The sequence below is a fragment of the Apium graveolens genome, chromosome 4 (assembly GCF_009905375.1).
Source record: "Apium graveolens cultivar Ventura chromosome 4, ASM990537v1, whole genome shotgun sequence".
NCBI lineage: Eukaryota > Viridiplantae > Streptophyta > Magnoliopsida > Apiales > Apiaceae > Apium > Apium graveolens.
Genome location: NC_133650.1, coordinates 7,400,912 through 7,413,105, shown reverse-complemented (window position 1 = coordinate 7,413,105; position 12,194 = coordinate 7,400,912). Strand labels below are relative to the sequence as shown.

At 34.9% G+C, this 12,194-nt stretch overlaps 1 protein-coding gene across 1 annotated transcript; it reads right to left on the bottom strand.

Moving 5' to 3' along the window:
* Positions 1-4,068: 4,068 nt before the first annotated feature.
* On the bottom strand, positions 4,069-6,500 carry LOC141717631 (BTB/POZ and TAZ domain-containing protein 1-like). The gene is made up of 5 exons (XM_074519783.1): positions 6,233-6,500; positions 5,902-6,035; positions 5,194-5,497; positions 4,727-5,043; positions 4,069-4,574 (listed from the first exon to the last, which is right to left on the bottom strand). Exons 1-5 carry the CDS (start codon positions 6,380-6,382, stop codon positions 4,406-4,408), a joined length of 1,074 nt encoding a protein of 357 aa, XP_074375884.1. The 5' UTR covers positions 6,383-6,500; the 3' UTR covers positions 4,069-4,405.
* Positions 6,501-12,194: the final 5,694 nt, after the last annotated feature.

Sequence of the window (12,194 nt, the reverse complement as noted above, 5' to 3'; positions counted from 1 at the left end):
TATAGCTAGAATTAATATTTTTTAAAAGAAAAATTGAAAAAAATATGAGATCAAGACTTTTATTCAAAAAAAATTTGAATTTTTTTATATTAACTATATGATCAAACCTCCAAAACATGTGTGTCAGAAAGTTAACCGTCATATATTAAAAAAAAGAGGCAGTATTAATATAGCCACTCTTCTAGTAAAAAAGTTTATTAGGTTTTTTCCTAAACTCAAAACTTCTGGTCAGTGTTATAAAATTCGGGAATCGAGGAAGATCGGTCGAGCTACCGATTTAGGATTAATTGCAAATCGGGGATTAATCGGAGAAAAAATCGGATGTATTATAATATTAAATTATATTTAATATATTATTATGATTATATTAGTTATTTATTAACAAATATATATTTTTTATATCATAATTTCTATAATTATTCATTTTTAAATTAATATCATATTTTAATTTTAATAAATAATTATATATACTGCAATAAAGAAAAATTCGTCAAAATAAATCGGATTTCAAAAATCGAATCGGTCAGATACTTTGTAGGGGATTAATCGGGGATTTTTTTTAAAAATCGGAGATTTTTAGAACACTGCTTCTAGTCAAAAATTAAAAATAGTTTTAGGCTAATGCTGTGCTCCGGATTACAATAATGGAAGAGAAATTTTAAAATATTCTTTCGAGATTGTGCTCTCAATTTTTGAAAAAATGATAAAAATAGTCGATTTTTGAAAAAATTTAATAAAAATAGCCATTCTGAAAAAAGTAGCCAATTTTGGCCGATTGAATACTCCACTGTTAGTTGGGTATCCCATCGGCCAAAATTGGCCAACTTTTCAGAAATTGGTTATTTTTGTCAATTTTGTGTAAAAATAGGCCAACATTGAGAAAAAAAATTAAAAAAAAAATCGAATAATTTCTTCCAGAATAATTGATAGATAAGCTCTCCTCACATTTATTTTTAAAATATTTTTCTTTCATGTCACTTTTTCAAAATTTTCTCATAAAAAAAAACTAGGAAGTCATGTTTTTTTCTGTTTCTTCACCGAGTTTATAAGTAACATTTTTAATTGATGATAAATTTGCTTCCGGCTAGTTTATGATTTAATTTGTAGATGAAATATGTAGGATAAGTCGGGGAACATGTATGATTAATGATTCTAACTAACTACAGTTAAAAAGGTGCAGCTGAACGCACATCGGTGAATCAGGCGTGAAGATACTGCTCAACACTATAATTTCGTGTCACACTATTTCTCACATTTTCACCACTATTAATTTAGACATAATGATATCACCGTATCAAAATTCTAGCATGTGTAGCTACATCATCATCTCCATGACTCCGTCACAAAAAGTAAAAAAAAATTACTCCCTTCGTCCCAACCAATTCTTTAAGTTTGGTTTGAACACGGATGTTAAGAAATATATATAAAATAATAAAAAAGAGAAAGAAAAGTGGATGAAGTGGTGAGATCCATTGATTTTTAATGTATAAAAGAGAGATAATTGAATAAAAGTAGTGTGAAAAACGAGGAAAAGTGAGAAAGTGGTGTAACCTATTAACTATTTTTGGTAAATTTTGAAATGTACAGAATTTAATAAGAAATCTCAAAAACGAAAATGTAAAAAAATGGTTGGGGCAGAAAGAGTATAATTTATATTATTTTTTTACCGTGTGCAACCCAAAATTATCACAAACTTTTTGATTTATTTTGATTTACCTACATTTGTTAATCTTGTTTTGATTGACCTACATTTATTATTTTATAACAATCAAAACATTCAAAATTATAAATTTATAAATTTATAACATTCACGACAATTATATCAATCAAAACACTCTAAATTTATAATTTTTTTATAAATTTTAGTGATGTGTTATATGCACACACTAACCAACATCGCAAATTATTTATCTATTTTTAACAAATTATTTATCTATTTTTACATGTCTAATTAATAACCTTTATTAATAAGCGAAACCTCCTTTCAAGTGATACTTGGTTTCACTTATTTTTTGGTACCACCACCTTTTGGTTTCACTTTTCATGATTCATGTTATAACTCTAACTCTAATTGTATTATTATTATTCTTTTTTATTCATATATGACTTATAAATATATATATATATATATATTATTTTTATATGTTTTTCTTTATTAATAATTTTTTAAGTGATAATTTGTTTTCACTTATTTTTTTGTTGTATCACCTTTTATTTTTTTTATTTTTATGATTCATGGTGTAACTCTAGGTGTAATATTTTTATCATTTTTTATTCCTATATGACTTATAATTCTATTTGTATTATTTTTACCCGTTTTTCTTTATTAATAAACGAAACATCTTCACTTATTTTTTAGTTCCACCATATTTTGGTTTCACCTTTTATAACTCCAAGTGTATTATTTTTATCCCTTTTTATTCCTTTATGACTTATAATTGTATATGTATTATTTTTACTCATTTTAAATTTTTTTATAAGCCATAATTTTTTATTATTTTTATAGGTTTGAATCCTATTTTTAATTATATTTTAAAATAAATAAGTTCATAAATTGGCTCAACTAAATAGGTTCCGAGAAATATAAACCACGACCAAGTAAATAGGCCGTGTGTTTAAATTGAAATTTTTTTAATTTAGAATTTTTTAATTTGTTGGTAGAATTCCATTTTAATAAAATGGTATGAATATTATAAAAAATTGTATTTTGGTTTCACCCCTAGAAAATAATAAAATTGTTCAAACTGTAATATGATTATAATTCTATTTTCGTAGAACTCCAAATTATTTCTTGATAGGGTACTTGGTTTCATCTTAGTACGGTTACGCCGTATTTTGGTTTCACCCTATAGTTCTTTTTCATGTAAAGTTTTATGTTGTTTTTTAACAAAATATAGATTGGAATCATATTTTAATTACGATATTTCTATTTTTCATAGAATTCTTTTTTAGTTTTTATTAAAATAATAAAATGGAATATTTTAAACAGTGTTATTATTAATTAGTGTTATTATTAATTAATAAGGAAATCATCTTTTAAGGGATACTTTGGTTTCACCTCTTTTCAGTTTTACGAACTTTTGGTTTCACCCTTTTTTAAATCTTGATATAGCTCTAAATATACTATTTTTATTCCTTTTTATTCATATATGACTTAAAATTCTATAGCTCTAAATATACCATTTTTATTCCTTTTTATTCATATATGACTTAAAATTCTATAGCTCTAAATATACCATTTTTATTCCTTTTTATTCATATATGACTTAAAATTCTATATGTAATACTTTACCTGTTTTTTGATTCTTATATACCACATATTTATATTGTTTTATATAAACAAAATCGTATATACATTCTATTTTATAGATTCATACCTACGGAATACTATTTTAGCACCAATTGCAAATTTATACATACATAACAAATATTTTATCTTAATTTTTCGGTCATACTAAATAACAACTTGGCCAAGTTTATAAAATGCAGAAATACTACTTGGAGTATGCATTATACAAGTTTCTTTGCAGCAGCTAAAGTAGATTAACAAATCTCATCTCAAGAAAGAGTGGAGACATATAGGAAGATCACTAATTCAGTTACAAGGAAGTTTATGGGACAGACCAGCTCGTGCCCAGCCGGCCCAGCTCTCACGTAGTGGAAGTAGCGCGCTGGTATTAGGCTTACTAAGATTAGAAATCCAAAATTATATTTATGGCAAATTATCCCCAACCAACTTGATTAAAATACACCATTCGCAATATTTTATTACGGCAGGTGAGTTCTATCGCAATGAAGCATTGCGACAGCTTTATTCCATCCAACGATGGCGGGGGAACGGCTCCCTATATTTATTTATATATATATCTCTGTATATATTTACTTATATATCGTATCAAATAATTCGATTTTGATTATAGAAAAAAATACGTTGAAAATTAGTGATATTGAGCATGTACATGATTATCTTGCCTTAAAAAATGCAATAAGAAGTCATTTCGAATGAGACTTGTGTTTACAGGCACTACTTCTGTTTTGACATGTTTTTCTAAAATTAATAAAGTCATGGCTCTATGAAAATATACACGTATTCACATTGAATTTGCACATAAATTAAAACAACCCACTCCTTTCTTACAAGATAGTGTAAAGGTGAACAACTCAAATTTTGTTAAAATCACACTTCCCTACCACACTATACTTTGTCTATGACCAAAAAAAAGTTGTTACAAAAAAATGACCACTTGGAGAAGTGGGGAAAAAAGAACTTCATCAAAAAAACAGACTCAGAGCCCAAACAGAATTCAAAACTTTGTTGATACTCTGTAATCCAAATTCCAACACAAGAACACAGCTAGTTCTACTCCTACTTATTTGTACTTCATATTGTGAAGCTTGCAGTTTTTCAAATGATCATGCTAATGCTGTTTGTTCCCTTGGCTTCCCCTTCTCTTTTCTTCCTGGAAACAGACAGTGAAGATATGACTTTCGCGGACATTACTTTCTTGGCTAACAGATTCCATCTTGTTACATCCTTTCGCTTCTTCTCTGATCGACTTTTCGCCTTAAATTGTCTGTTTCACATAACATAGATCACTAATATCAACTCAGATAGTCCATAAAGAAGTGCTGTGCTAAAAATTACAAGGACTTATAACTTGACAATGTCTAGGCACAGGAAAACTTAAATTTGCTAACAAATGAAAGGGATGTTAGCTTATTTTACCTGCACATAGGAACTTTGCAGATATCAGAGTGCTCGCAGATGGAAGAGTGAAGCTTAAGAAGTTGCCAAAGTCTCTTGCACCTTAAGCACCCTCCATTAACCTTTTTCTTGCATTCAGCAAAATGTTTGATCGAATGCTGGAGTCCTTCACAGGTCGAAAACTTGCTACATGGACCTTTCGTCTTGGTTGGCTCTATGTCACGAGGTCCGACACTAGTACAACCTTCTGTACATATATGTTCCAAACTTTCCATGGCTTCACTTAGCTGTAAATACAAGCTCTGTTCTTCTTTGAGCTTCTTCGCATTCTTTTTCCTCTACATTATAATCAATGACCAAGATTAGCCACAAATCACCCAAAAACTTTGATATACTGTCTGAGATCATCACACTATGTTGTCAACAAGTATGCAATTATTAGAACAACGGAAGCATGAACCTATATATGTTCTGTTGAGGTTGCATACCAGTTCAGCCTCATCAATGAACTGTAGAATCTCAAGCTCGAGAAATGGATCGTTATTTTGCAGAAACTGCCATCCTTCTGTATGTTCAACAACCTTGAAGTTGTCGTTGATCAGCTTCACGGATTTGAAGTAAAGATCGGGTGCATCACAAAGTCTAGCGAGTTGAAGAACATCCACCACATTATCAACTGTCAAACGTTCAGCCAATGCCCTAATGCACCTTCGCTTCAGCTTTGGTACCAAATATACGTGAGACAAAGCTAGTAAATGGAACCCAAACTTCTCCATTTCTTCCTCAGAACACCTGAAATCTCAAATGCATTCTAGTAATTTATAAACTTACTATTCCCAAACTTTACTCATTTCATAGAATCTGAATTCTTGGACAAAAAACGACTACTAAAGTAACACTAAAGGTTTCATAACATTGACCGAATACAGTATCAAAGGCGATCTGTCTCATGCACAATTTGATTCATGGCATTAATAGTCATACATTGTTTAAGATCATGTTGGGGTCTTCTTATAATACGTTAAGGTTTTAGATGAGCTGGTTACCTAGGAACATTCTGGTCGCTATACCAATTCATAAAAATCTCGAAACATCTAGTTTTTTTTCGTAAAATATAAGGGTACCTTAGTACAATAATATACAATGTACATAAAAACCTACTAACATAAATGTACTAAGAAGCAGGAAGAACTAACACTGAAGCACGGAGGAAGCCAACAAACACAGAAACAGCATCGCAAGGCACGCCAAGAATCTGAATAGTGCCCTCAAAGCTCTGGTTCTTTCTTAGGTTACATATGATGCTTCCCAGCACTGGTGAAGCGGCAGCCTGAGGATCAAAATATATTATACATTTAATTTCTTTTACTTACATGATAAATGAATGAAATCGTTAAATTTGTCGGTCTCGTCTTAATAGGCACAGTTTATATGTGTTCGACCTTAATAAATGAATAATCTCGATAAAAGAATAAAATAATTCGATCTCAAAGATATTCAGCAAAATCAGTGAAAGTAACTATGTACCAATAAGCTAGCGTGAGCCGGAATGTGCTGTCCACCAGAGGTGAGGATTTGAATGTCGGGTTCGAGATTTTCAGCGGTGATCATGTCGGAATCAATAGCCGGAAATGCTGGATGAAGTTTCAAGTCATCTGAAAGTTTAGTTGGAGACATATGTAGTAGAGATGTATGTGAAAATATTTATTGACGCGTGACTTTGTATTTTGGTTGTTTAACTTGTTATTGAGAGAAGCAGAGAGTCTTTTTTGTTTGCTGACTGAGTTTTGTTTTTGTGTTTCTCTTGGTATTTATGGACAACACATCTACATTCTTTGAGATTCATGTAGTTTGAAAAAGGAAAATACGTAAGTAGTGACTCTCCGTGTATAATTTGAGTAGTCAGACTTTTCTAGAAATACAAGTCTGATGTGGCTTCAATTTTTCGACCACCATTTCTCGATCAAAATTTGGAATTTCGTATCGTTTCGTCTAAATTTTCTATTAAATATTTGTTGGAAAATATGGGTATAAGTCCCATATTGGTAAGTCATATTTTGAGCATTATAACTAAAAGATGTGTGAGATATGATGATATTCTCTTAATAATGAAAATTATTATTTTCCATTAGAATTTGGCGCAAATATTATGGCATAAATTAATTTGATTTTGTTTCAGATTAATTGATATGGTGTATGTCTTGATATATTTAATCTGATTCTGTTTCATATTATTTATGGAATAGAGTAGCTTGCAAGTATTACACTGATTCCATAATTAATGATATTTAATTATGAAAAAGAGTAGCACACAAGTCTATCTACACCTATATAAACACCTCTAAGGCGTTAGGGTTAGACACACCAAAAACATATTCGCCTTTAAACACAAAACTCTCTCTCTCTCTCTCTCGATGATAGTTTCGTACCCGTTCAAGCTCGCTGAAGGTGCTCGTTATCCGTAACGCCGCCGCTACCTCGTTTTATCCTGGGAGGCTATCGACTCGCACATACGGTGAGAGGCGAAATAGCTTTAAGGAGACAGTTTCAACTGGACTCGAGGATCTCTCTTCTGTTTATATCTTTTCTTCCTCCGTTTGATTTCGTTTACTCACGCACACATTTGTTTGATTATATGTATTAATCGCAGATTGTATTCACAATCTTAAAGCTATTTATTTTATACATCTGTGACTGATACATCTGTATCTGCTTGTTTTGATTGAGTAACAGATCGATGGAGAACCAAACTGTAAACGATCCGATGAACATGACGGCTGATCCCAACGCACAGATCACTGGATCTGATGGGGTTCACCAGCAGCCGATTAACCCTAACGCACGGATCGTACGATCTGATGGGGGTCAAACGCCTGTTGGACATGTGCCTTCGGGACATGTGCCTGTGGGACACACTGTCATTGGACAGTTTAGTCTTCCTCTTGGACAGATATCAGCAGGATTCACTACTCCGATCATACCTGCGGTGCCTACTGGTGTGCATACACCTGTAGTACAGACGCACGTACCATCTGTTCCACCTGTGGTGCCTGCTGCACCTGTTATGCAAACTGTGCCTGCTGCACATGCTGAAAAACCTGAGAAGTTCAACGGAACGAACTTCAAACATTGGCAACAAAAGATGTACTTTTATCTGACCACGTTGCATATGGATCGCTTCCTTAAGGAAGAACCACCGTTGCTCACTGCTGAGAGTAACATGCAGACTGTGTATGCTGCTGATGCTTGGAAGCACTCCGACTACATCTGTCAGAACTATGTGTTAAATTGTTTGTCTGACTCGTTGTATAACGTATACAGCGCTAAGCCAACAGCTAAGGTCTTATGGGAGTCACTTGACCATAAGTATAAAACCGAGGACGCTGGGGCAAAGAAGTGGATTGTTGGCCGCTTTCTTGATTATAAGATGGCATACTCTAAGACTGTGGTTAGTCAGGTGCATGAACTGCAGGTGATCATTCATGACATTCATGTTGAGGGAATGGTCATAAGTGAGTCTTTCCAAGTTGCTGCTGTTATTGAAAAGCTTCCACCTGGATGGAAAGATTTCAAGAACTACCTTAAGTACAAGCGAAAGGAGATGTCTATGGAGGATCTTATTGTTAGACTTCGTATTGAAGAAGACAACAGAGGGTCCGAGAAGAAAGTTAATATTGCCACTGAGAAGGCAAACATGGTGGAGCATGCTCAAAGCTCCAACCCAAGAAGACTAATTCTAGTAAAGGGGCAAAGCTGACACCCAAAGGAGGGATTTCGAAGTCAAAATTTCAGGGGAAGTGCTACAACTGTGATAAAGTTGGTCATAGGTCTTCTGACTGCAAGAAGCCCAAGAAGCCCAACAAGAAGAAAGAAGCAAACATGGTACAGAATATCTCCAAGGATATGGGTGATATAGACCTCTGTGCTACGGTCTCTGAAGTGAACCTGGTCTGTTCTAATCCACGTGAATGGTGGATTGATACTGGTGCTACTAGACATGTTTACTCAGACAAGGCGATTTTCTCTAGCCTCAAAGCTTCTGATGCTGGTGAGAAGCTCTACATGGGGAATTCAGCAACTTCTACCATTGAGGGTGAAGGCACGGTGATCCTGAAGATGACCTCTGGGAAGAATCTGACTTTGAAGAATGTACTTTATGTGCCTGATATTCGCAAGAACCTTGTGTCTGGTTCTCTGTTGAGTAAGCATGGCTTTCGCATTGTAATAGAGTCAGATAAAGTAATTTTGTCTAAGAGTGGTATGTTTGTAGGCAAGGGTTATTTAACCGATGGGCTTTTTAAGCTCAATGTAATGTCCGTTAAGGACGATAATGAAATGAAGAATTCTTCTGCTTACTTGCTTGAGTCTCCTAATTTATGGCATGCTAGATTAGGACATGTAAATTATGACACTTTACGACGTTTAAGTGCAAAAGAATACATACCTAAACTTACTATCGATTCAAAACATAAGTGTGAGACTTGTGTTGAGGCAAAATTAACGAGATCATCATTTAAACGTGTGGAAAGGAACACCAAAGTGCTAGACCTAATACATAGCGACATATGTGATTTAAAATTCACTCCAACAAGAGGAGGAAACAAGTATTTTATTACATTCATTGATGATTGTACAAAATACTGCTATGTATATTTGTTGAAAAGCAAAGACGAAGCTATAGATAAATTTAAAATCTATAAGGAAGAAGTTGAGACACAACAGACTGAGAAAATCAAAGCGATACGAAGTGATCGTGGAGGTGAATATGTTGAACCATTTGGAGAATTCTGTTCACAGCATGGTATAATCCATGAGGTCACTGCACCATACTCCCCTCAGTCAAATGGTGTGGCTGAAAGGAAGAATCGCACTCTGAAAGAAATGATGAATGCGATGTTGTTAAGCTCGGGGCTTCCACTATCGATGTGGGGAGAAGCCATCCTAAGCGCAAATAATATTTTAAATATTACGATGCGCAAGAATAAGGATGTAAGTCCTTATGAAATGTGGAAGAAAAAGAAACCAAGTTACCAACACCTGAAAGTGTAGGGGTGCCTTGCAAAGGTACTGATCCCTACACCGAAGAAGGTGAAGATAAGTCCTAAGACTGTGGATTGTATCTTCATCGGATATCCTCCACACAGCACTGCATATCGGTTTCTTGTTCATGAATCCAAGATTCCTGATATTCAAAAGAATACCATTATGGAATCAAGGAATGCCTCATTCTTTGAGACGATGTTTCCCTGTAATCCAGGAAACCAACAACCTACGACGTCTAAACGATCTCATGAGTCTGTAGATGACGATAATGAGAGTGACGAAAGTGAAGACGAAAATGTGGGGGTAGTGAGAAGGAGCAAAAGACAACGAACGGAGAAATCCTATGGGTCTGATTTTATGACCTATTTGCTCGAAGAAGGTGACCCAAAAACTTATAAGGAGGCGGTTACCTCACCTGATGGGCCTATGTGGAAAGAGGCCATCAAGAATGAAGTTGATTCAATTATGCAAAATCATACTTGGGAATTAGTGGACTTGCCAACTGGTTGCAAACCATTAGGTAGCAAGTGGGTTTTCAAGAAGAAGTTGAAAACTGATGGCACTATTGATAAGTATAAGGCTAGACTTGTGATTAAAGGATAAAAGCAACAAAAAGGCCTTGATTATTTTGATACATATTCTCCTGTAACGAGAATAACGTCCATAAGGATGATGTTTGCTATTACTGCAATGCGTAATCTAACTATACATCAAATGGATGTGAAAACAGCCTTCCTAAATGGGGACATAGATGAGAAAATCTATATGGAACAACCTGAAGGGTTTGTTGTCCCAGGACAAGAAAGGAAAGTTTGTAGATTGGTGAAATCATTGTATGGTTTGAAACAAGCGCCTATGAAATGGCATGAAAAATTTGATGAGGTCGTGCTGGCCAATGGCTTCAAAATCAATGAATGTGATAGCTCTGCCTATTATAAGGATAACGAGAACAGCTATGTCAAGGAGAATGACAATGGCTATGTCATGATGACGCTATATGTAGATGATCTACTTATTGCCGGAAGCAATGATAAAATGATCAAATCTACCAAGGACGTTGAAATCAAGATTCGACATGAAAGACATGGGACTAGCAAATGTAATTCTGGGAATTCAAATTTCTAGAACATTAGAGGGTCTCGCATTAAGTCAACCACATTATGTTGACAAGATCCTTGAGAAGTTTCTTAAGGATGACTTTGAGAAAGCTAGGACACCTGTGGATATGACTTTGCACCTATCCAAGAACAAAGGTGTAGCTGTTTCCCAATTGGAATACTCGAGGATAATTGGTAGTCTGATGTACCTCATGAGTTGTACAAGACCAGACATTGCATACTCAATTAGCAAGTTGAGTAGGTTTACGAGTAATCCGGGAGCTGATCACTGGAAAGCGATCATAAGGGTACTAAGGTACTTGAGGGGAACTCGAGACTATGGACTGCACTATGGCAGATACCCAGCAGTATTAGAAGGATATACTGACGCAAATTGGATATCTAGCAAGAAAGCACTTAAGTCTACGAGCGGCTATGTGTTTACATTAGCTGGAACGGCAATATCATGGAAATCCTCAAAACAAACGGTGATAACTCATTCCACGATGGAAGCTGAGTTTGTGGCACTAGATAAATGCGCCGAAGAGGCTGAATATCTACGTCAGTTTCTGGAGGATATTCCAAGATGGCCAAAGCCTGTAACTGCAATAGGGATTCATTGTGATAGTCCATCCGCTATTGGCAGAGCGCAGAGCATGATGTATAATGGAAAGTCTTGTCATATACGACGACGACACAGTTCCATTAGACAATTGATCTCAACCGGAATTATCACTATTGACTATATACCGTCAAAAGATAATATCGCGGATCCACTAACCAAAGGGTTATCAAGAGAAGTGGTTGAGAAATCATCGAGAGGGATGGGCCTTAAGCCTATTGCTTAACGACATCATGGTGGGCACCCAACCATTGCTGACTGGAGATCCCAAGAACTTGGTTCAATGGGACAACTAAATCATGATGACCAAATCACTGTGGGGGTAACCCCTGGCCTGTTCCTATGATGAGGAAACAGTGAGACCCGTAAGGTACGAGGTTAAGTTTTGAGCTTTTAATGATCTTTGATGAATACATGGAGCTCAGGAGTGAACGCATGGAATTCAGTTGAGTAAACACGGGTTACTCTATAAGATAAAGATCACCTATGTGGGAGAGAAGTGGGGCCGCTTCAAAGGAGAATTGCGAGGCACAATTCTTTAGAAACTTCTGCAGAACCAGGACGATGTTCCATGGCCAAAATGGACATACTCATGAGATCTGAACGAGTCAGAAATGATATAGTGATAAGTATATCATCGTTTACATAAACGGTCGAACAGTTCAAGGACAAGCACGTCTACTGTCTACCAGTAAAGTCGGTATGCTTACTCGAGCGAAGGTTCAAG